The 26,940-nt window shown below is 33.1% G+C and overlaps 1 protein-coding gene across 2 annotated transcripts in view; it reads right to left on the bottom strand.

Annotated features, from left to right (window-relative positions):
- Window positions 1-956: 956 nt before the first annotated feature.
- DNA2 (DNA replication helicase/nuclease 2) overlaps window positions 957-26,940 on the bottom strand; it is a 33,335-nt gene continuing 7,351 nt past the window's right edge. The window contains exons 6-21 of one of the 2 annotated variants that reach the window (XM_006915573.3): window positions 24,496-24,715; window positions 20,677-20,794; window positions 19,660-19,825; window positions 18,222-18,416; window positions 16,636-16,866; window positions 13,540-13,656; window positions 13,352-13,461; window positions 12,962-13,071; window positions 12,099-12,323; window positions 6,393-6,586; window positions 6,214-6,303; window positions 5,926-6,130; window positions 4,983-5,072; window positions 4,142-4,324; window positions 2,641-2,787; window positions 957-2,030 (exon numbers count right to left, since the gene is read on the bottom strand). In XM_006915573.3, coding sequence (XP_006915635.2) covers window positions 1,962-2,030; window positions 2,641-2,787; window positions 4,142-4,324; window positions 4,983-5,072; window positions 5,926-6,130; window positions 6,214-6,303; window positions 6,393-6,586; window positions 12,099-12,323; window positions 12,962-13,071; window positions 13,352-13,461; window positions 13,540-13,656; window positions 16,636-16,866; window positions 18,222-18,416; window positions 19,660-19,825; window positions 20,677-20,794; window positions 24,496-24,715 — 2,470 coding nt within the window. In that variant the 3' untranslated portion in view covers window positions 957-1,961. The remainder of the gene's footprint in view (window positions 2,031-2,640; window positions 2,788-4,141; window positions 4,325-4,982; window positions 5,073-5,925; window positions 6,131-6,213; window positions 6,304-6,392; window positions 6,587-12,098; window positions 12,324-12,961; window positions 13,072-13,351; window positions 13,462-13,539; window positions 13,657-16,635; window positions 16,867-18,221; window positions 18,417-19,659; window positions 19,826-20,676; window positions 20,795-24,495; window positions 24,716-26,940) is intronic. The other variant, XM_015592279.2, reaches the window with a different exon arrangement.

The following is a 26,940-nucleotide window of genomic DNA, read 5'->3' as shown; positions in this document are numbered from 1 at the left end:
GCATATATGTGCAGGTCAGTTCCTAGGCCCAAATCTCCTTTGATTTTCAAAACCACCCAAGGAGAAAGGCATTATCTCCATTTTGCAGATGAAACTAACTTCAGAAAGGTTAAATGACTTACCCAAAGTCACAGAACTATTGAGAGCCAGAATTTGAATTAATACAAAACTAGGGTCCATTTTCATAATCTCAAACTCTGAGGTTTTTAGTGTTTCAAGGAGTCTAAAACTCCTAACAAGTCTAACCCCTTCTACTATCTTACTGTTAAACGTTGAAATACGACTAACTTGTTCATGAGGAGGAAAAGGAATCAGGATACAGCAAGAGGAAGGGGTCAGGAGGCAGGAACTCTGAACTGATTCAGGAATGGACTACACTGTCATCAAATCTTGGGTTTATACTGTAAGAAAGATCTTGTTTATTAGGCTAATGGTGCTTTTGATCTGGAACTGAACAAAGTGAGTGCCCAAAACATTCGTGATTGGTGGCCACTGCTGTCTTAGTCCTTGACACGAATATCATACTTAGACTATACTACTAGCTTTTTGAGTGTCAGGTCTAACTTCCAGCTAACCCCAAGCCTCTAATTCACAGCAGCTTATACACAATGACTCTTAACTCTTGCAAATAATTGAGTGGCTAGAATCGTGTAATCAAGGCAGGTTCATAAATGACAGGAAATATAGATACTCCTCAGGTTCTTCTTCCATAGGGCTTTACTTTACAGGACACACAAATTTGTGAAGAAGCAACCATTGACTAAACCAAAAAAAATGTCTTACTCATATTACTCCTGGAAACTGAAATTATCTTCGATTCCTTTCTGTTATATAACATCAGCCCTCTTTGGTTTCAGCTTGAGAGCATTATCAATATTTCACTTGTCACTACTGGAAAAATGCTGGACAACCCTGAACTTAATTATTATTTGGTATTAATAATTGACACAGTAAGGTCTAACAGAAAACAATTTATTTAATAAAAACTTTAATAATTTTTAAGGTAGAAGCAACTGAGAAATGGGATTTTCCCCCTAGACGATGGATACAGAGGGTAAAATTGGTCACCATACACATAATTAAGTACTTCGAGGTAATTGTTTTACAAAACATCTTTATACAAAGAGGAAAAAAATGAGTAATGCCCAAAACAAAGGGGCATATAAACATAAATAGGTACGAACAAGGATATACGATATACCTTTTGGTCATCAATTCAGCAAACAAAATTTCCTCTCTAAAAAAGAGTAAGAATTATTCTTTTACATCAAAATCTACTCTAGAATACTGAAAATAACAAGTGGGAGAGCAAGAGAGAATTCAAAATTGGAAATAATCAATTTATAAGTATTAATTTAAAAGACTAGGTTTAAAGTGAAAACATATCTGATAACAGAAAGCAAAAGTCAGAGGGGAAAACCAGCAAAATGGCCTTTGGACCAGGGAACTCAAAATATAGAAAAGACTCACATCTATGTTTCTAGCACCACAAGATTATGTTTAAATAATAAAAACAAACCAATTTTCTTTATTTTCATTAATCTTGAAATTTTAAACTTAAAAAGTTTAAACCTCAGATCCAAAAGTTAATCCACCTTTAAAGCTAGTAAATATTTATCAAATTCTTTCTAGGTCACACTAAAACACATTTATAGGACCTATAAATTGAGACTTCAGTTTTGGGTATACTTGTACTGAAAAAAATAAATACTGTGTTAAATTTTGTATGGTGACAGAACTTTATGTTTAACAAGACCATGCCAAAAAATAAAAAATAAATAACTCCACAAAAAAACAAAAACCTAGAACTCTGAACAGAGTACATTTACATCATTTCATACTCTTGGGATAAAAGTTATCTCGACAGCCTAACCAGGCACTGATTTTACAGCATGTCCAAATTACAAATAACAGAAAATAGAGATCTCTGCGCTAGTATGAAAAAAGCAAGAAAAAATGTTTTATCTTCTTTGAAAATCACCCAATATGTGACAAAGACTTTCATGTTCTCCTGATGGAAGATCAATAATATAAAATAAATTAAGGAAGATATATTTAACACAATATGGAATCACATAAAAACATTTATGACATTATTTAATATTTTATAATTTGGTTTACAGGACTGCTAAAATATTATTATTTTTATGGCATTCTATGGATAATAATGTACTTAAGCAATAAGGTTTATATATAAATCTAACATCTTCATAAAAAATTTTAAGATGATCTATTTTTAATATAAATTGCAATATGACAAGGAACAATTCTCCATTTTTAAATATAACGCTTTGTCCTAAATTTAAAAAGGAAAGTTATATATTGCAGTGAGGAACCAGAAAGGATAACCAGTATTCCTACATATGTTCTAGGGAACATGTACTCTGTTCCCAGGGCAACCGATCAAGTTCCTTTTTTCTCCCTTTCTCACTTCACAAACTATCCTTCTCCATCACCTTCATTATTTCACTTTTTGCTTAAAATTACTTCCTGTGAATTGTTTTCTCTCTCTCCTTTATAGAACCAGACCTTTGAAATACGCCCATGCAATGAATACACAAGACACAGTTTTAAGTTATACAAGTACATAAAGTACTCATAGTAGCACAAATATGACAATATATAAAACAAAAAGGATATTAATTTTTCTGCGTTTAGATGATAAAGTAGCTTCCCCAAAGGAGGATAGCAGTATAGGGAGGGCACACATCCCAGGAGAATAAGTTTATGTTTGGCTCTGGTTATAGCAACATTAAGACGTCGCCAATCTTTCAAGAGTTCGCCAAGCTGAAAGAAATATAATTTTCAATTATTTGAGTTTTCTTATATATTTGAGTTTGTACTGGCAAAGAATATAGTTTGTCTTCAACTTTTATTACTTTCAAAAACATATATTACAAAAAAGATTCATCAACACATTTAAAAATCCAGACAGTTGGAAAACTTGACCACAATGCCAATTTCAAATATTTTATCTTGGGTTAATATCCTAGTCACAATTTAAAATTATTAAATATATATAATAAAAATTAAAAAGTAGAGCTATCTTCACTCATTGTAGCATTGTTTGTAACAGTAATAAAAACAAAAAAAGACTCGGGAATAGTTAAATATATCATGACACGTATATACAAGAGAAAACTATGCACTGTAGGAACAGAATGAAATCTCTGTGTATTGACATGGAAAGATATCTAAGCTATTTTATCGAGTGGAAAATGCGAAGTCTAGAATAGTGTATATATTACCTTCTGTGTTAAAAAGGAGGGAACTATGAATACTGATTCATATCTCTTTGTATATGCATAGGAAACTCTAAAAGTTTATCCAAACAAACAAAAATGTAATTATCTGTAAGGATAAGAATAGTAGAAAAGAAATAGAGTAGAAGGGAGGCTTTTTACTGCATATATGTTTAAAACCATATGGAGGTATCACAATCAAGAAAAATGAATCAAGAAGTAAAAATGCAAAAAAACAAAACAAAACTTGGAATTATCTATAAATCTGAAAGTACATGTAAGGAAGACTTTATGTTTAAAATTCCCCAAAAGCAATAGCCAAGAGGTGGAAACAACCCAAATTTCTGTTGATGAATGAACAGTTAAACAAAATATTCCTTTGCACATATATACATGCAAAGGAATATTATTTGCATATACCTTTACAAAAAGGAATGTTATTTGTATATACATTTGTATATACATGCAAAGGAATATTATTCAGCCTTTAAAAGGAAGGAAATTCTGGCACACGCATGCTACCGCATGGATGAACCTTGAGGACATTATGCTAAGTGAAATAAGCAGGTAACAAAAGGACAAATACTGTATGACTCCACTTATTTCAGGTACCTAGGAGTCAAATTCATAGAGACAGAAAGCAGAATGGTGGTTGCCAGCAGCTGGAAGAAAGGGAAATTAGGGATTTGTTATTCATGGGTATACAGTTTCAGTTTTGCAAAATGAAAAAGTTCTGGAGATATATTGTGCAATATTGTGAATATACTTAACACTACTGAACTATACACTTAAAAAATAGTTAAGATGGTAAATTTTATGTTCTGTGGTTTTACCATAATTTTTTTTGAGAGGAAAAAAATTTGTCCCACACAAATAAGCAGAAAATACAATTAACTCACAGTTCCATCTTTATTACTTCTAACAAAAGATACTAGAATGATACTTTTGTCTCTTCCTTGGTATTTGTCTACTGTATTAACTTCAACCATCCCAACAGAAGAATGTGCCAATAAATCATTGATGATCTTTAATTGCTGCCTGTATGGTGCAATGATACCAATATCCAAGGGATTACATCCAGCCTAAACAGAAAAAGACACAATTTAAAATGAAAAATCCTCAAATTAGCCAACCAGTTTGCTTAGGGCCACTTTTGTTATTAAGCTTTACTAAATTTATTAAATTCAATGTTTACTATATAATGTGCCCAATTGATATTTATAACAGACATTCCTATTGCAAGGAGTAAATACAATTATTCAATTTGCTCTAAATCTACACCCACATTTTGTGAGATGAAATAAATTCTTCAGACAATTGTCCCCTTGATATTAGAGGTCTGTGGTGGTATAACGGTTTTCATGCCACTAGAACAGTGCTGTCATACAAAAAAAGTATGAAGAAATACAGTTCACTTTCTGCTATCCCTTACACTGAAGTTTCTAGCCCCCAATCATGCTGACTACAGCACCACATTGACACCATCAGAATTATCTGATATTACAAAAAGTTATCTTAAATGGAAACCCAAATGTTTACTGCCATTATAAAAATTATGTCTGAGACAAGTTTTCTCAAAATAAAACAAAAACAATCAGGCTTCAGTCCTCTTATCTTAATAAACTAGGGTTAATGCTAATCTTAAATTCCTTGAATTCTAACATTCTATTAGTCTGCACTAATATTAATTCTATTACTCTGCTAATATTAATTAGCCCTTAAAATTAAATTCTAAATTACCTTAATAAAAATTGAGGTCAGGAAAACTATGAGTTTGGCTTCTGTTATATTGCTTACACCGCCCTTTTCAATTTGCTCTGGTGCTGGAACCTAAACAGGGAAATATGCATCCTGCTTGTAAAACAATCTCTAGAGTTAAGAATACTATCAGTACACGGGTAGTCATAAAGACTATACTACCAGTTGTAGGAACAGATGAAAAAATCTTCATCTTAAAAGTTGAAGATAAAAGAATTAACAAAAATGAACGAGATTCTTTACTTTTAGAAAGCCACCCAGAGGCAACCATCTTAAATATGCTATAATTCAGACTAAAATCTCTATGAAAGCCAACCGCAACTTGGGATTTACATACCTTACTTTGTCATCCCCCATTTTAAAGAGTCAAAAGCCAAAAAGAAAAAGAAAACAAACAAACAAAAAGAGTCAAAAGCCAGAAAAGATAAAGTAACTTGCCCGATGCCTCACAATAAGGAGCTAGGAATCAAACTTAGATCTGGCTCTAGTATCTGTGTTCTTTCTATTTCTTTGTTGCCTTTTATACAAATAATGGAACAGATAAAGTTCCCCAGACTCTACCATACCTGGTAAAACTCTCCAAGGACTACTTTGCTCCTACATTATCCCTTAGTAACCTTGATTATTTTTAATACAACTTATTGGAATCCTAATGCTAAGAAAGAGGGAACCCGAATAACAAAAATAAAGAATCTGAGAAGTCACTGGTGAGGTAAATAATTGTAAATTATAACCAATAAATTGGAATTGTGGTGTATAAAAGCAGTTATTTGTGAGATCAGTATAAAAGCAGTAATTTGCGAGATCAGTTTAACAGAGTTAATTTCCCAGAGCCTGCCTGCCCCTCAGTGATAACCGAAGGGATTTAAATAGTAGGATGAAAGGAGAAAAAAATTTTTAAAAAGTTTGTTTGTTTGTTTTTTACCTTGTCTGTATTAAGAAAACAAACAGGATTGTTTGGCTCAAATACTCCAATCAGCCAAGGATTTTCAGAATAATCAGCATAAAATTCCAGTTCCAGCTTTACATCTTTAAAGTTAGGTAGGTTTATCACTGCATTGGCCACTTTGTCTGATCCACACTCCAGCTTTCCTCCATATGTCAGTTTATTACTTAAGGACATGATTTTACTAAGAAAATCGCAAAAGTAATTTTAGTTTTGGCAGACAAAAAAAACATAAAAATCACTCACAGTTGATGCTGTTACAAATACCTGTTCATTCTGTACTGCACAGTTAATTGTATAACAGCATTTTTATTCTGCTCCAGCCTCTTGAATAAGCTTTCACTCATGCCAAGGGCTCTGTCAACACAAATTCAGGCTTATCAGTGTACTGTAACTGTCGCTTAAAAAGAATCTAGTTTAAAATTAAAACTTCAGTGTCTGCTTACCTTGCTTCCTGGTTTAGCACCAGAGGAGGAAGCTGCTGATGATCCCCGACCAGCACAAATCTCCGTGAAAAAAAAAGTGGCCCTAAGCAAACTGGTTGGCTAATTTGAGAGGCTTCATCCACAATACAAAAATCAAAAACTTTACGAGAAAATATTGGATGGTTTATTCCCATACATGTAGTTGCGACTATAAGCTAAAAACAAATAAAATAGATCAGTTATTTAACATTTCCAAGAAACATAACTTGTTCTTCCCTGCTTTGAAATTAAAAGATCAAAAGTTTTTTGTCCCCAATAACAGGAATTCCCCGATAAAATTTAATTCTGAAACATTTATAGCATGCAAAAATTTTTTTTACTACAAGTTGAAAAAAAAAAAAAAATCAAGTAAAATTTCCAGACACTTAACAATGCTCAAATTTGGATCGTTCCAAATAGAAATCTGAAACATTCAAGAGGCAGAAAGTTAATAAAATTTTTCTTTAAATGTCAAGTAGAACTTCACTTCTGGGAAGATGGAGTACTTTTTCTTACTTCTCCCACAGAGTACATCTAAAAACTCTGGCCATTATATATGACTTACGAAAGAAATATGAAAGGTGGAGAGAAGGCTGGCAAACTAGGGACCCTGGGACTCAAGGAACAGCATAATAGTTTGTTCCCTGAGTTTTCTTTTTGCTTCATATATCCCAGATTTGGAAGCTAGCAAGCCAAGAACACCAATGAGTACAGACCTATAAAAGTTCCAACAAAAGCCAAAAGAACAAGAAAGAGAAAGCCTAGTAGGCCGAAAGAATCACTCTACTCTAGCCAAACACCATAGAAAAAACTGTGACCTCCCATAACCAATGCCAGCAGAGGCAGAACGGGGAAACTACACTGCAACCGTCCCAAAGCTATAATAAGGCTCCCCAATACCCAACCAGGGTAGTGTTAGAGAAGGCCAAGTAGGGGGCCAGGACTTTCATCCTTGCTGACTGGTAATAAGCCCCCACCCACAATGCCAGTGGAAACTGCTTGGGGAGTTTCCAGCAGTAATGAGGAGCCAACACCTGGTGTGTTAAAAGAGGCCGAATAGGAAATCAAGACTTCAATTCCTACCTGCTAGTAATGAGGTGGCATACCTACTCTTGCTCTACTGGAGTAGTGTCAAAGGAAGCCAGTTAGAACAGAAGTTTTAAGTAACATAATACAAAAATGCTCAGGTTTCATCAAAAATCACTCATTATACACAGAAACAAGAAAATCTCAAACTAAATGAAAAAAGACAAGAGATGCCAACACCAAGTTTACAGTGATGTTAGAATTATATGACAAAGATTTTAAAGCAGCATGATAAAAATGTTTCACTGAACAATTACGAACACAGCTGAATCAAATGAAAACATAGAAAGTCTCAACAAAATAGAAAGTCTCAGCAAAGATAAAAGAACCAAATGGAAATATCAGAACTGAAAATACAATAACCAAAAATTTTTAAAAACACAGAGTAGGCTCAACAATGGGACAGAGAGAATCAGTGAACAGAGACACAGAAAAGTAGAAATTATTGAGGGTGGGGCTAGATAAAAAAGAGGAAGGAATTAAGAAGTACAAATTGGCAGTTACAAAATAGTCCTGGGGATGTAAAGTAGATCATAGGGAATATAGTCAATAATATTGTGATAACTGTGTATGGTACCAGGTGGGTACCAGACTCATAGGGGGAACACTTCATAAGTTATATAAATATCTAATCACTATGTTGTACACCTGAAATTAATATACTATTGAATGTCAACTGCAATTGAAATTTTTTTAATTTCAAAAAAATAGAAATTATAGCCTAAGAAACAGAGAGAAAATACTGAAAAAAACAATAAACGAGCCTCATGGACCCATAAAACGTAACAAAAGATCTAACATTTGTGTCCTCACAGTCCTAGAAGAGGGAGGAAAGTACTAGAAGAAATAATGGTTAAAAATGTCCCAAGTTTGGAAAGAGACATTAAGCTGAGGGAAAAAAATCTACAAGACACATTATAATTAAAATTCTAAAAACTAAAGAAAAGAAAAAAATACAGACAGTAGTCTGAAAAAAACATTACTTTGTTATAGGAGAAAAACATTCTAATTTAAATGTCAGCATATTTCTCATCAGAAACCATAGAAGGCAGAAGGAAGCGGCAGAAGATTTTTCTAGAACTAAAAGAAAAGATTAGCCCAGAATCCTGTAACTAACAAAACTATCCTTCAGGAAGGAAGGGGAAATTGAGATACTCTCAAACTGAAGAAAAAAGTAAGAGATTTTTTGCCAGCTGACCTACCACCCTAAAAGGGTGGCTAAAGGAAGTTCTCTAAACAGAAAGGAAACGGTGAAAGATGGAAACTCAGAATATTGGAAGGGAAAAAAAACATAGTAAGCAAAACTATGGATAAATACAAAATCCTTTCCATCTCCTCCAAATTATGTTTGATGGTTGAAGCAAAAATTATATCAGTCTGATATAGTGCTAAATGTATATAGAAGAAATATTTAAGGCAATTATAAACAGGGGAAGATAAAGAGATATAAATGAAAGTAAGGTTTCTTCCCTTACAGTAGTAAAACGACGACACCAATAGACTGTAAGTTATGTATATGTAATGTAATAACTAGAGCAACCACTAAAAAATATATTCAACATGATGCACCAAAACACTATAGACAAATCAAAACAGAATTTTAAAAATGTTCAAGTAATCCATAAGGCAGGAAAAAAATCAGAGCAACAACAAAAAAACCCCAGAAAACAAAAAATGACAGACTTAAGCCCTAACATGCATCAATAAGTGTGATAAATGTAAATGATCTATATGCCATGTACATTTTAAAAGATAGAGATTAAAGATAACAAGTAAAAACAAATAACAAACAAAAAACAGAGACCAGCATAGTAGATAAAAAAACATTACCCAGCTATAGAATTTCTACAAGGAAGTCACTTGAAATTTAATGACATAGGCATGCTGAAAGTGAAAGGATAGAGTCCCATATCAATTGATTTTCATTTGTTGAATGATTCTGGCATCATGGCAATAAATCCCACCACTTGTTCATGGTATATAAACTTTTTAATATGCTGCTGAATTTCGTCTGTGAGTATAGTGTTGAGAATTTTTGCCACTCAAATATACCCAATGGATTTTTTAACACAGGTGAAAAAGCAATTCAGTAGAGGAATGAAAGGTTTTTTCAAGAAGTGGTGCCATAGCAACTAGACATTAATAGGTGAAAAAATGAACCTTGAACTAAATCTGACACCTTATACAAAAATAAACTGGTCACAGACTTAAATGTAAAACATGAAAGTGTAAAACTTTTAGGAAAAAAAATAGGAAAAACTTTCAGCATCTAGAGCTAGACAGAGTTCTTAGACTTGGCACTAAAGCAGAATGCTTAAAAGTAAAAATATTACATACTGCTCTTCATCAAAATTAAAACCTTTTCTGCCACGAAAGACCCTGTGATAACGATGAAAAACAGGCTACACAGTGAGAAAATATACACAGATTACATTTCCAATAAAGGACTAATATCTAGAATATATAAAGAACTCTCAAAACTCAGCAGTAAAAGAATTAAACAATCCAAACGGGCAACAGATATTAAGAGACATTTCTCTGGAGAGGCTATACAGATGGCAAACAAGCACATGAAAACACCATTAACCATTAGGGAAATGCAAATTAAAATCACAAATGAGATATCACTAGACACCTATCAGAATGTCCAAAATGAAAAATACCATCAAATGTAACACCATCAAATGCTGACAAGGATCATTCATACATTGCTGGTGGGAACTTTAAATGTTACAGCTTCTTTGTAAAACAGTTTGGTAGATTAAAAAAAAAAGAAAATGCTAAACATGTAACTACTAAATGACCCAGAAATTTCACGCCAGAGAAATGAAGGCTTACATTCACAAAAAATCCTTTACATGAATGTCTTTAGCAGCTTTAATAATAGCCAAAAGCTAGAAACAATCCAAATGTTTTTCAATGGGTGAATGGTTAAACAAACTGTGATACAGCCATACAATTGAATGATACTCACCAATAAAGAGGAACAAACTGTTGATAATGCAACAATCTGAATCTCCAGAACATTAAGTAAAAAACACTAATCCCAAAAGGTTACATACTGTTCAATCCCATTTATATGACATTCTTGAAATGACTATATTGTAGAAATGGAGAACAGGTAAGTGGTTATCAGGGGTGAGACAGGAAAGAAGTGGGTGTAATTAATTATAAAAGTGTAACAGGAGTGATCCTTGTGGTAATGGAACTAACTATTCTGTGTCTAGACTCCTTCAGTGTCAATATCCTCGTTGTGATATGTTATTACAGTTTTGCAAAATGTTACCAACAGGCAAAGGGTATACACCATCTCTCTGTATTATTTCTTATAACCGCATGTGAATCTATAATTATTTCAAAATAAAAAGTATAATTTTTTTAAAAGTCAACTAAACATATGTCTTAGCCACTTAAAAATTTTTCAGTATTTGGCATAGATATTAGACAAAGGAGTTGAAGGAACAGTCTATAAAATCTAATTTATTTTAGATGATTTTTTTAAAGACAAAAATATCAGTTAAGACCTCCCAATAAAAACATATAGACATTAAATAATAAAATGTAAATTAAGTTCTATATCAAAGCCTAGAAATATCCATCACAAGACTGTTCAAACGCCTCTGCTTGTAATTCAAACTCACTAAAAAATCCTGATTAACAGTTTTCTAGGTATGATAGTGTAATATAACAAGAAATATATATTTGGTCTTCCTCCTTGTTCTTGGCAGAGCTCCTAAGCCCCTTGGAATTTCCTGAGTGGTAAGAGTGAGAAGAATATCTTTTGCTATTCATAATAAGCATCCTTTTCAACCAAACCAGAGTTTACGGCAGTGAGGAGACTGAGAAAGGCAGCTGGAACCATGTGAGGAACCATGTGATTAGAAGATTAGAACTTTCAGCTCCACCTATCCCTCTAGTTCCAATAAGGGGAAAGGGGCTGGGCTAATCACCAATAGCCAATTATGAATCATGCCTACATGATGAAATCTCCATAAAAAACCCTAAACAAAGGGGTCTGGAGGGCTTCCGGGTTGGTAAACACATAGCACTAGGAGGGCAGTTCACCTAGAGCAGGCAAAGAAGTTCCATGTGCCTTTCCCCATACTTTACTCTATGCTTCTCTTCCATTTGGCTGTTTCTGTATTGTTTCTTATATAACATAACCAGTAATAGTAAGTAAAGCACTTTCCTGAGTTCTGTGAGCCATTCAGCAAATTATCAAACCCAAGGAAAGGGTCATGGGAACCATGATTTATAGCTGGTTGTTCAGAAGCACAGACTTGAATTGAGAACTGAAGTAGGGGGCGGCATTGTGAACCCCTAACCTGTGGGCTCTGCACCAATTCCAGGTAGGTAGTATCAGAAGTGTTTTGAGTCTTCCTTTACCAGGATATTTCCTTTACTGGGATCCCTGAATAATCAACCAAAACCTCATTTCGGTTCAGAAGCAAAGGGCAAACAATAAATTAGTAAACTGTGGTTTATATGAATTAATCACATGCAAATTTGGTCAATGCAACTGAATTTCCCAGAGTGCCATTTCTCCCCTCATTTTGGCTACAGAAATTACTGTCAGCATTATTATACCATACTTGTACTTACTTGACTACTGTAAAGTTCTTCTAAAAGAGCTAAAGATTTAATGGACTTTGATTTGCAAATTTCCTCCTCTGTAAATTTCTGGATATCTGGATGTACGTTCTGAGTATGACCCAAGCGCAAAAATCCTATTTTAAATTTTGCTAACTTCAAAAGAATATTGTCAACAGCAGAGTGCGTATAACTGGTCAACAAAACACTAAAACCACAGGCATAGAGAATTCTTACCTAGAAATGAATAAGGGAAAGGAAAACAGCATTAGTTTTAATTCTAGACAACTTTTAACATGCTTATATTTTTGTAAAAGAATTAGAAAACTTTATACAAAGCATATCTAAGAGCTGAGCCAAGTATACTGTGTTTTAAATTATAATGCCAAAATGTTTTATGAAAACATGGCATTATCACATTATTAATGTTAATATTATTAGTGACGATAAAATTGAGTACATATGAATTTTGATGAGAGCCTGGCACACAGTATCAATCAATATTTGCTGCCATCATTATGATTATTCTAAGGCTGCTCAGAAATTTACTAATAGAAAAAAATCCAAGAAAAATATATTTCAACCAAAATTTTAAAAAATTTATCATTTTTTAAAGGGAAAGAAAACATATCATGATACATATACCACCAACAGAAAGAGATGCTACACAATCTAAAATGGTAGAAATCTGCAATATGATTACAACTATTTGTGATTTAGCTTTTATATTTCTCATGTCATTCTAGAAAGTTAATTTGAAATGAAGACATTTTGATCGAAAATTCGGCCCTTTTGATATCAAACATAACATTCTCTGAACTAAGGAGAAACTGATTTAAATATTTACTTTCTAAGCAAAAGAATAATAACCTTACAAGAGTGCATATTGTAGTTGTCTTGCCTGTTCCAGGCATACCCACGATGAGTGTGTAGTCTTTCGAAAGAAGTACCTTTTTCATTGCTTGCCTCTGAGGCTTATTCAAACCTGCATTTAAATTTTAAAATAACAACAACAAAAAAAGTGTGGAATTTCAATGAGCAAATTACAAGAAAAGTAACTTCTATTCAAGTCTTCTTCAACCCATCTTTTCAAAGAAAATATGGTGAAGTTAAAGGATATATGTAAACTACTTCCAAAGAGATTTAGTTTAAAAACTGTAACTGTGTATTAATTATGAAAACAATAGACTATAATATAGATTAAATTATAAACAGAACCAGGAAAAATAAATGAAAGCAGACATGCTATGCTGATTATAGCATACCTTTTAGAATGCAGGCAACTGCATCCTTTGCATCGTGTGGAAGAACAGAACTGAGGTAAGAGATGAACTGAGGTTCACGGAAGTCAATGATTAAATCTCGAAGTTTTTGGCTGAAAAGAAAAAAAATGTTTTAAGTAATATTCCTTAGGAAAGTGGGGTAAAATTCAGATTCATTTACTGTTACAAACCTGGTATTAGTATTTTTCATCAGTTTAGAAAGATTTCCTAATGGAGTATCTATACCACAATTTTTTTCTTCCTGGTCCACTCTGAACAAAGTTGATTCTGGGAGCACTGACAAGTTCCTAAAACAGCAGAACAGATGTACATGGATGTTTTTCATTTAACATAGTCAGTTAGTCTGTATAAGAAATATGTTGCTAAAAGAGTAAATAGGTCAGAATAACTGTAAAAATGGGTATCAGCCCCTAATTCATACTTGCCAATCAAAGACAGCACAAGACCCTGGACTGATGGGAAAAGGAAGAAGGGGAGGGCACAAGGCACCAAGGTCAAAGAAGTTAATATTTAGGAACCTATATTTGCTGACAATTCACTTGGCCTTGAAATCTAACCTGGGCTCACCACTCACAGAAGGATCCCGGGCATAAGGCTCCTTCCTCCTCCAACCAGGAATGCAGGTCTCTTTCCTGATGCCTTCTACCACTCCTCTAGTAGCTCCTAAAGCCTTGGTGACACTTGGGGTTCCCTCCCTGGTCCTCAGTACTGCTCTTTCTTGTCATTTTCCCTTAGTGTCCCTTAGGGTCCCCTCCCTGGTCCTCAGTACTCTTGTCATTTTCCCTTTGGTCTCATGCCTTCATATGGCTATAAATTCCAAGTATATATCTTCAGGCCTAACCTCACATTCATTCCTCACCCAAGGTTCAGGTTTGGATATCCAGCAGGCAGCAAGATCTTCCAACTTGGTCGAAAACAGGGCTATGAAAGCTCAGTATATTCAAACCTGAACAACTCTTCATTTCTACTGAACCTGATCCTCCTTCTGTGGTCCCGATCTCAGTTAACAGTACTTGCAGCCGCGCTGCTGCCTTGATCCTTCTCTCACCCTCAACTTCTTCCCAACCTGCATATCCAATCAGTCTCCAAATGCCAGCCAATTTTACTGTCTACATACTTCTCAAAGTCATTGCAACCTCTCTGCCAAACCGACTCGGCCCTCAATCACCTTTAGCCTGGGCCACAACAACAGTTTCCTGGTTTCTCTGCTCTCAGTTCTACCTTCATTAGTTAACTCTACTCTCCACAGCGTATCCACAGAAAAAAAGCCTATCTGATTATTATCATTCTTCTGTTTTAAACTCTTTAATACATTTGAATGAAGTCAAAACTTCTTAATGTGGTATATAAGACCTTCTATAACCTGATCTCTCAAATCATTCCCTTATCTTTTACATACCAGAAATAATTACTTGTACTTTCTTGCATACTCCACTTCAACTATGTCACACCATCATGCCTTTACGCACCATGTCCTTTCTGACTGGTACACTCTTCTCACCTTGCTTCACCAAGCTAACTTATTCATCCACAGGATAAAGATCCAGAACGATCGTTCAAAAAGCCTTCCCTGACCCTCCTATTCTAGTGTTAAATCCCATCAATTGGAACATTTGTCATATTAGACTAAAAATATGTTTATACATTTTTCTACCCACAAGACTATAACCCAAGGATTTGCAATGCACTTAATACATGGTAGTCCCTAAATAAACACTGCAAGGGACTGCAGAGAATCCTAATACGCAACACAAATATTGTTGCTCATACTCCCATATGAAAATCAGACTAGAGTTAGTTAGGGCTTAACTAGGATTACTGATTGGTAGAGAACATGCCTGGTCATTTCCATTAGTTACCCAGAAGTCACTGTATCCCAGTTGTTCATTTCCGTCCATTAAGAAATGGTGATGCTTGCCTGCACTTAAATGCAAGGAAGCCTGAGAATACAGGAAGAAGGGAATATGGATATTGGTGAACATGGGTATTAGTCTCTACCACAAAATTTCATAGCAACTATTCTACTATTTAATTTTTTCTTTAAACCAACCCATTTTGTTTTGAGATAAATATACTAGCACAATTATAAATGGAAAAAAAACATTTCCATAAAAAAATAAATCAATAAAGGAGAAAGAAATGGTGAGTGCCCAGAGTACTAAGACGAAGAAATAAGCTTTAAGTTAACACAGAGTATCTACCCTGCCTGCTATACACATGGTTGTGAGAATTAGATAAGACTATGTCCACAGCGCTATGGAATGTGATGTACTAAACAAAAGTTTAGCAGTTTGAAAGTTCCTCAAAACGTTAAACACTAAATCAGCATATGACTCAGCAATTCCACTATGAGATGTCTATACAGGGAGATAAAAATATGTTCACATAAAAATGGTATGTGAATATTTATAGCAACACTAGCCATAATGCCCCCAAAGTGGAAACAACTCAAATATTTATCAGCTGGTGAATGAACAAAATGTGGTCTATCCACATACCAGAATATTCAGCCACAAAAGGAAATGACGTACTAATAAATGCTGAAACATGGATGAACCTCATAAACACTAAGCTAATGAAAAGCAACCAGACAGAAAAGGTCACATACTATATGGTTCTATTTATATGAAATATCAAGAACAGATAAATCCATAGGGATGGAAAGCAGATTAGTCGTTGCCATGGGCTGGAGGTAAGGCAAGGGAGGAAGTGACTGCTTAAAGGGCACAACATTTCCTTTCAGGATAATGAAAGTGTCTTAGAACTAGACAGAGGAGATGGCTGCACAACATCATGAATGCACTAAATGCCACTGAACTGTGCATTTTAAAATGGTTAATCGTCAATTTTATGTTATACGAATTTAGCTCAATTTTTTAAAAAGAGAAATGAAGCATTGATACATATTACTACATGAAGATGAACCTCAAAAACAGTAAGCTAAGTGAAAAAAAGCCAGTCACAAAAGATCACATATAGGATCCCATTTATGTGAAATGTTCAGAACTGGTTAAATCTACAGAGACAGAAAGGAAACTGGTGGTTGTCTCGGGCTGGGAGAGTGACTGCTAAAGGGTGCAGGGCTTCTTTTCGGGGTGATGAAAATGCTCTAAAATTGATTTTGTTGATGGTTGCATAATTCTGTGAATATACTAAAAATCACTGAATTTTACGCTTTAAGTGGATAGACGGCATGGTATGTGATTTATCACATACTTTATCAATAAAGCTGTTACCGCCCTCCAAAGAAAGAAGTATCTCATTACCTATCTAATAAACAGGTTACCGTTGTCACGTTAATCTCCTTCACATAGCCCCTAGACAAAGCAAATAGTGTTCTTTCTTCTCCACTTAAAATAATTCTGTCACCTGCCATTAGATTTGTGAAAGGTATGGCACCATTTTTACGTTGGAAATTATGTAAATATTGTCCATCGCAAACTGTCTTTACGTGTTCTCTTCTAATCAGGTTTCCAATGCAGCTGCCACTCTGCTCCCTATGAAAGAGAGAGAGAGAGAGAGAGAGAGCGCACTTCCATTTATATCACATATATAAATATTTGCAGTTTTCCACAATTTACCTATTCATCTGACCCCTGGAAACTCTAATGTTAATATTGAGTCTGTCATTTTTACGTTTTCCACAATCTACACTAAAGTTTTAGAAATGCTAAGGAAACATTCTATCAGCTTGAAAATAATCTCTCACCAACAGACCTCTAGGCAAGTACTAGGGAGCGCCTCCCTTGTACCCACAGGCTGGGATCTCTAAACAACATGAGTGTCGACACTTGATCCTTGAAGGACACCCCATCTCCTGTGCATAACAACACTAGAGAAGACAAACTGTAATAACCTGTTCCCAAACCTGATGTGAAGGAAACAGTTACCTATTTCCTTCAGTGTTTACACAAGATTTTATAATTATTGTTGTTAAAATGGCAAGCAAAATGATAATTCCACTGCTTCTAAGAAATAAGTATTAAGCATTCATAATCTCTCGGGCATGACTATTAAAACACTATACAACTTCAGAAGCTTGCTGACATGTACACTTATTATATTCACTGTACTTATGTAGTCTATCGATAACTACTTAAACTTTCTCCACTGTCATGTTTCCTGTGTTAAAGTCTAGTATTAAGGAAATAACAATCCAATTATTTCTAAAGCCACATTATCATCAATATTCATTCTGGAAAGAAATAAAATGGATGAAAAGCAACTAAACATTACATGAAGAAAAATACTATCAAAGATATACAAAAATGCAACTTTATAAGGAACACGTAAAAAAACAAATCTCACAAAATACAAGATTGACCAACTTTAGAAAATTTTAATATCTGAAATAAATTTAAATTTTTAAAAAACATTAATTATTATATACATTAGGCATGTTTCTTGAAAGGGTGTGTCACCTCTTTTCCCTCATATGCCTATGAATAAATAACATAGTAGGTTTCCTCTAAATATAGAGTAATAAAGACTACAAAAAATACTAAAAATATAAATTTTTAAATATTAGTATTTAAAATTTTAAGTAAAACTTCATTAATTTGTACTATACTCATACACTAAAATCCGCCTTATGATATAATGAAGTTTATACTCTTTTCACTGATGAAAAAGGATTTACAAATAATTTTTAAAATAAGATTTCTTGAGGCATATTTATCCTACTGAAAATAGCTAACAATGGTGCTTTACTTAGAAACAATTCATTGACAGCCATCTGGACTTGGCATGTTTGTACCATGCTACATAACCTATATCTGTCATGAATTCCAGATGACATCCCACTAACTAATCTAAATTATTGAAGTTTTACTGTATTAAATGGACCACTTACATTTCTGAAGAAGGCATTAACCATATATTTTGGTGATTCTTTTTATTATCCTTTGATTGTGACTCCAAAGTTAACATTAAATACCAAAGGCTGAAATACTCTAAATGTGTACGCTTTAGATGCTGGGTTTCTTCTTTTATTTTAGGCAGCATGCCAACCGGGACTGAATTGTCATCCATCTGTTGTTCAACTGCTCTAAAGATAAAGTTCCAAGTCAGAGGTGTGTATACAACATTTTACTGGCTGACTATGAAATGAGGTATTTCTAAAATAAATACACATATATGACAATCATCATAACTTATAACCACAGCCTCTAATTTTTTTAAAAAGTCATTTCAACATTTTACAAGTCAAATGGCTTTTTACAAAACAAAATGCATAATAAACTCAATACTTCATTATTTTGCCTTCACTGACTGTCCGCCTAACAACGAAAAGTTTGGTATGCTCTAGTCTTCATCCCTGTATGCTATGCAGCAAGCTTTGGCTTTTTGTACAACTGCATTTCCCAAACTCACAATTATTTATAAATCTAGCTCTGTACCATAAGAAAGTCAACATAAAACAAAGAGAATCATGTGGAGTATCAATTTTGCTTAACACTAATTTTTAAATTTTCATATAGAATCAAAAATGTCATAGATAGCTTACAAAACACTGAAAATAAAACATACGATTTCAAAAAAAATGTACTTGTATTATAGGCCCAGTCTTCCCATGGTTAATGGTCCTCTGCCATTTAAAGACTCTTTGATACAATAGTTTTAAAAGTCCTTTATGTGAATTTTCAAGCTGAATTAGAATTTTGGTTGAGTTGATTTTGTTTCCTAGTCTGTATTTACACCTAACTACTTGTTTGTGCACTTCAAAACTTTCACTGGCCTAGGATGGTATAAATATGTATTACTATTCATAAGACAGCTAATAAACTTCTCATATGTAAAAAAATAAACATATATATACGAGACAAGTCCATTGGATCATATCAAACTGTGTGTCTGGAAGAATCAATTTCCCTGTTTTTTAACTACAAAAGGCCTGAAATTAAAATAGTAACAAAGAGGTGAAAGACTTTTTGAAATATCGTTTAAGAAAAGTTATACTATACTCAAAATGCCCATACTACATCTTTCTTAACCAGAGTCTATAAGTCCTAAAATTATTTTTATTTCTCCAAAAACAACATGCAGCAAGATGAAAATGTCCACTTCTGGAAAAAGTTTAAAAAGTATTCTGTTATTCCCTAAGGAAACGGGATTGTTGTAAAATATAAAGTGTGCTCTTTATTTTTTCCTGGTCCTTTCATTTTAGAAATACTATACACAGAAAAATAACTAAAATGAAATCATCAATCCCAGACCAGTCAACAATGTTAAATGATTGTGAATTGAGTATATACTTAACTGGAATTAATATTTTTGGAAGATAAAAATACCTGCTATATAGAGCACAGTTGCCCACTTGTGAACAATATTTACAGGTTTGCTGTTCATCAATTATTTGTGGCAAAGGAGCAAGGTTTGTCTTTTCCTTTCCAGTAGCAGATTTGTTAATACGGTGAAATAAAGAGGATGCCATCTGGTTTCTTAGCTTTAATAATTCTATGGGAAATAAAAAGGTGGGTGTTTTTTAAGAATTAAGTAAAGTTTATCATATATCTTTTCCACTGCATAAGTAAGACTTTCAGATTTAAAAACATAAAGTAAAGAACAACATTCATATTTCTCACTATTCTACAATAGCCACTGTTAACATTTTGGTATAATTCCTTTAATTTTTGTTCACTTAAGTTCTTTCAACTATGTATCTCATAACTAGTAAATATTGTGAAGTTGGTGTTTTATTAGTTGAATGCTAAGGATAAATATCTAGAGTATAAGGATAAATATCTAGAGTATAAGATAGGAAGTTTATTAAAATAAAGTTTTGCATAATAAAACTTTTTAATGTTTTCAGCTATACTGTATATTGTTAACATTCTTTTTAAAGAATACAACTACAAATTACAAACTAGTACTAGGCCTAGTAAGTGCAGTGACCTACTGTTAGGTATAAATACAGGCATACCTTGTTTTTTGCACTTTGCTTTACTGTACTTCACAGACAGTGCGTTTTTTACAAATTGAAGGTAAGACCCTCTACCAGCAAAAACATTATGACTTGCTGAAGGCTCCATGATGTTTAGCATTTTTTAGCAAAAAGTATTTTTAAATAAAGGCATATATTTTTTTTAGAGAAACACTACTGCACACATAATCAACTACAGCATCATGTAAACATACTTTTATATGCACTAAGAAACCAAAAATTTGTGACTCGCTTTACGGCGGTGGTCTGGAATGAAACCTACAGTACCTCCAAGGTATGCCCGGATGAATCGCCAGAAGCTGAAGGAAAAAACAAACTAACTAACAAAACCTAGAAAAGTAAAACTGAGAGAAAAGAGCTCAACCTCTTTTATCAAGATGTCTGGCAGGCACAGGGTACATCTGGCCAGTTCTGAGATAGAGGAGTAGGCCGGCCTCTGGATCAGCTCTTCTCTCTTGACTTAGCAGTGTATACAGAACAAGCTGTGAAAACATTGTACATTTTGTCAAATAAAACTTTAACTTTCTATTTTTCCATATGTGTTTTACAATCAACACATACTGTAGCTTTAAAATCAAAAGGTCAATGAACTATTTCCATTTTGAAAATAACATGAGCCAAATCAAATCAGTAAAGGTAACACATAAATTCAATGTCAAATATTTAATTCCACAAAACATAGTTTATGCTTCTCAGTTTTACACAGACAAAAAAGAAGTATTTCAAATTTTTCTTAGAAAATATTTGGGTTTCCAATAAATTAAAGAGGGAAATTAATGAAACATTTTGAAGTTAATAGCTTTTAGACACTATTGTTCCTGGTTAAAATACATGAACTAAACACTAAAATGCATAGTTATATCATAGTTACTGTGACAACTAAATAAGAATAACTCTACAGAGTTCACTGTCTTTTCCAGAGCACGAGGTATCATTAGCTATTTTAGGTTTATGTGGTGCTCTTCAGAGAAGACATTTAAGACAAGTTAGAAATGGCTCCTTTAGTTCATGAAAACACCTTAACAGCAAGAGTAAGTCATTTTGTCTTATACAACCTAACAAGCTGATTTGTTTTCCAAGCAATCTCCAAGATTTAAATGTTAAATGATTTATGAAGGCCCGGGTCTTTAAGGAATAAATTACAAAAATACCAAGATCAGTAATTATAATTAACATGCCTAAGTATAATGTCAAATTATAATTATATTCTAGTTTTCTCAGCTATATTTAAAATATAATGATTACCCTAAGGAATAAAAAATAAATGAATAAACACAATGATTACTTTATAGAAGACAAAAAGCATTATTTGTAGCATAAATATTAATTATATCTACAAAGTCATCATTAAGTGCACAAGACATTTACAAAAAAAAACAAAAATAAGTTAAATATCATTAATTTTTGTTCTTTTGCTCCTACCAAAAATATTGGTCCTTGTGCAATTAACAAGTATGACAGAAATACTGAAGAAATCCCAATATATAAGTTTTGCAAAGAAAATACAATGCTAGATACCTCAATGTTCAAAGACATTTATAGAAATACTTATGGTAACCTCAAATATCTACAAAGTAAAATGTGGAAACATTCAGTCTTAGGAAATAATCACACCAAAGTTTGATATTTTAGCTTGATATTCTATATTCATCTGTAAACATAAGATTCTTATGAAGGGCTGTTGCTATAACATTTGAGCTTACAAAGCATATTTTGGGAAGTCTTCTTACAAGCACCCTACTTATGTTCCCTGATACAACATAAATACAAAATAAAACTTTTTAATATTAAAGTGAACTTGTAAATGACAGGGTAGAGGAGTCATCCAAAACTAACTGCCCTTCTGTGTTAAGTTTTTCTCTCAGTGAAAACTGAGGCAGAAGGAAAAAAGTATATAGGACTCTGCTTGTGGGACTTACAAGGAGAAAATATCTGAAATGATATTTCCTATGATAAAAAATTTGGGTTGAAATTTTACATTATTATTATAATTCAACTACATCACAGGTTAAATAAGTTTTTATGAGCAGGTTTAGGGGATCATAACTCCATATTTTTCCTTCAGAAAATGTATTTCAACTGATGAATCACTCACTTAGAAATGAACTTTTGGAATAAGATCCATTTATAAAATAAAGATCTTTAATTGAAGTTATTTTATAATGTAAGCTTTTTCTGTATTACCAAAGTGAAAAAGTTAAGAGGAGAAATTTATGTCTTTCCTTGTCCTCAATATCTATACAAGTCAATGAATAACCATAATTATGTTTCTAATGTTTTCTTGTTTCTTGCAATGAATATACAATATAAACTCCATTTGTTTGACCTTTGTTCTAATCAATTTCTTTTTAAATACAATACTATTTTATTATTAATATTATTTTATTCTTTAAAGTTCTTGCAGCTTCTCTTCTTACAAAGATAAAAGTTCCAACTGAACAAAATTAAATACAGTAACATTCTTTGCCTTGAAGGTACTACAGATTAGAGCAGCAACCTTAGAAGAAAGGTCTTTGAACCTAGATCAATTTAGATACTGAAAGGCTTTTATATTTCTATTCCTTTTACCATTCAAAAGTGATTTCAGTCAAACTTGTCCTTAAAAAAAAAAAAAAAGTAAAAAATTTTCAGTCTTATGTACACAGAACACATTTTTTTCCCAAATCTTTGACTTCAAAAAATAGCTTTTCTTCTATCTTGGCATAGTCTTCCTTCCTTAAAAGCCCTTTAGTCTAGCCAAGTCTTTAGTTCATAATTTAGTCATTTCTGTATTACCAAAGTGAAAAGCTCAAGTCTTCTAATAGGGGAAACCTACTTTTTCTTCTACCTCTAATATCTGTAAAACCTAATAATAGGTGAAACAACAACATGGTTACCTTACTTTTCATTCCCAAATGGAAAAGCTTTAGTGAGAACTTTTGGTGTTTGGTACACAATTAAGAATGGCGAGAAAGATTTAATAAGAAAGTATCCTTACAGACAACAGTATGGTGGTTACCAGAAAGGAAGAGGGTCACAGAGAGGATGAATGGGTGAAGGGGGTCAAATATATGGTGATGGGAGGAAACTAAACTTTTGCTAGTGAGCATACAATGCAATATACAGATGATATATTATAGGACTGTACACTTGAAACTCATACAATGTTATTAACCAATGTTATCTCCCCAAAATTAAAATTTTTAAAAAAGAGAAAGTGTTTTAAAATCTGACTACACAATTCAGTATTTTGAAACTGAATCTTATTTTATATAAAATCTGCTGAAATAATAAGTAAAATTCCAAGAGCAAAAAGGAAATTTAAGTTATACTGCAAATGTTATTATATTATTGGTTATTCCTTTAATACATATTATACCATAAAAATACATTAATATTACATATTTTAGTATTATCTTTGCCTATTTAAAAATGTCTAGAACATACTACAGACTGCCAATGTGGAACTGGGCAGAGGGAATGGAAATGATTAGAAAACAAAATAAAACTTTATGTTAATTACTTTAAGTCACTATAATTAATATAAATTTCAGGTAATTTTGAAGGACAACAAAAGATTGTTATATTTACCAAAGAAAAGAAAAAATGATTTAAAAAAACTTGAATTTAACATAATGGTGAGACACATTTTTATCATTTTGATAAAAATAAATATAACCAAATTAATGGTAGGGAATAAAAGAATGAATGATGTTTCCTAATGCGTGTCCTAGGTAGATGTTACATGAAAACCAGAGTTCCATGGTAAATTAGGTTTAGAAAACACTAGATTAAACACAGCTAAAACAAATCATATTACTTTAATATTTCTCAGAAACTTTAATAGGCTAATGTGTATCATTCAGTCTACAAATGTATTTGGTTTCCCTAACTTACATGACCAAGGATTTCTTTTTTTAGGAGCATCTGTTTAGACTGGTAGTTTGGCAGCATAAACTTGGCAACACTGGCTTACAAGGTCAGGTGTTGTTATCTCTTTGCTGGAGAAACTTTCTGCTGTAGCCATGTATACATTTAAAAAACAATCTGAGTACTCTGGATGTATCACAAATTGAAAAGTACTATATAAAACTCAAACATTACCTGAATTGAACCAAAATATATGGAGCAGACCACATTTTTTTAAAAAGCAGACTACATATTTAAACCTATTAAACAGACAATTTTCTTATAAGATTTATACCTGACTACGGTGTTCAATAGAATTTGATTCTTTGCCAGTTTTAAGTTCCAATGGCATTATTTTATATTTTGTTGTACATCCTCGATGTATTTTCACACCAACTGTAACATCTATTTTGCCCTTCAATCCAAACCGAGGGGACCAAACACTTTCTTCGATATCCAATGATTTTACGACTTCAATATTACATGTTGCATTATTGTTACTACCATCACTTGGCCTAAAAAACAAAACACGAAAATGCTTCATTAGAACATTTAGCTCACTTCTCATCTGCTACCATTGACTTTCTATTGCACACAGAGAATGTGAGGATGAGAAAAAGTCTATATACCTTTATAGCAGTAAAGTATGGTTCCTGGACTAGTAGCATCAGCATCACCTGGGAACCTGCGATAAATGCAAATTCTCAGGCCTCACTCCAGACCTACTCAATCAGAAACTCTAAGGGTGAAGGTCAGTGAATTATTTAACAAACTCTCCAAGTGATTCTGATGCGCTGTCCGATAGGTTATAACTCACATAATTTAAATTTTGTTAATATTCATCATTTGTCCTTTTTAATTAATTCCTACTATAATCTTCCTAACTCGAGCCTTTATTTCCTTAGGCGTAGATTATGCAAAAGTATCAATACTTGGACTGCTAGAGCCACAATACCGATCTGAATATTCTGATATACAGTAATTACACAGATTAATACATAATGGCTTGCATGTGGTTGTAGGTAGAAAGGGATGCGTTCCTTCATGTAACACTATATTAAACTGGGTAAAAATGAGTTGTCTTTCCCCATTATCTATGCAGTGTGGGGTTTGATCACCCAACACTTCATTCTTATACCCCTCTGTGACAATCCTGTGAGGAGTTCATGTGCTCCTACACTTCTTCATTATTTCCTTTACTTAAGCATTAAATTAATCCATCTCTGTCACTATCGATATTTAAAACTAAATACTCAACATTGTTTTTATATTACAAGAGGATCTGATTTTAATATCTTAACTGTTAAATAAGCCACAAGCACAGGAAGGAGGAAAACAAGGAATATATAAATGTTGAAGCAATTAGAAGAGATGAAAATAATTTTTAAAGCGTCTTACACTTATGTTATCTAAGAATTACTCATTTTCAGAGCAGTAAGTAATTCTACAGGAAAAAAGTCAAAAAAAGAGCTTCTGCTTATTAATCCTATTTTAGGTTGAAAGCCATATAAAATACTAAATCTAATAGAAATCTTACATGAAACGGATAAATTTCCTAATAAAACACTATATCATATAAAATCGAGATTTAAAAAGTATAAGAATTTTAGCTGTTAGAATCCATGATTTAGTTGACCTGATTTTCAACTTATTTAGATCAACAGCTATTTCTTAACTAATGAAAATATTTTCTAAGAAAAAGAATGCTATCTTAATAAATTTTAAAAACTGTTCCAAGATGCTTCAAATATAATCTCCAGTAATACAGTTCTGCAATCTTTGAAGATGACAACAGAGGAATTCTGGGAAGCCACAACTTAATCTGTGGAACAAAGGACAGTATTTCAATTTAACTAATATGATTTTAATCAACATAATTCTGTCAAACTCCTTTTAGAACCACCTGACAGAATATAGTATCATGAAAATAAAGAAAATATACATTTACTACCCATGGGCAAGAAAGGTTGTCTCTTTAAACAGCTTTTAAGGGTCTCATTCTGTGCTTTACAGTCTAATCATATTTTCACCCCTGGAATCACCACTGTCTTTTCTTTCCTTCACACTCCATATCCCATCTAAAACCTATCAACTCTAACCTTTAAAAAGTGACCAGAATCCAACCAATTTTCATCACTTCTGCAACTGTCACTCTGGTCTAACACACCACCATCTCATTTAAATTATTACAAGAACCTTCGATTAGTCTCCCTATATCAGCCCTTATCCTACAACATTGTCTCAAAAGAATAGCCAGGGTGATCCTTTTAAAAGTAAATCACATCAACACAGAAACTAGCACAGCGAGGTTAAGGAACTTGCCTAAAGCTACAAAGGTAAATTGTGGTAAAACTGGGATTCACATACAGGTTCAGAATGTCCTTTGAGGTACAGAGAACGTTAGAGAACACATTGGTCTAGAAAACTAACTGTTCCCAAGACTTCTGATTCACAAATTTCGAACAAGTTATTCAGATCACAAAATGTCATAAAATATTGAGAATTAAAAAGGGTTAAGAAAATTGATATAAGTGGAAATTGTGCCTATTTAAAGATAAATATAATGTTGCTGTTAAAAAAAGAAGATACCAGATTAAAACCCACTGTGCAAAATCTCCAGTGGCTTCCCATCTAATAAGAACAGCCAAAGTCCTGAAATGGCTTATGAGGACTCTAGACAGCTACTTCTGCTCTCTCTCCCACCCCACTTTACTCCAGCCGCACTCGCAGGTGTCAGCCA

Source organism: Pteropus alecto, unplaced genomic scaffold (genome assembly GCF_000325575.1).
Source record: "Pteropus alecto unplaced genomic scaffold, ASM32557v1 scaffold155, whole genome shotgun sequence".
Classification (NCBI taxonomy): domain Eukaryota; kingdom Metazoa; phylum Chordata; class Mammalia; order Chiroptera; family Pteropodidae; genus Pteropus; species Pteropus alecto.
Note: the sequence above shows the minus strand (reverse complement) of the source record. Positions and strands in the feature narration are given on the sequence as shown.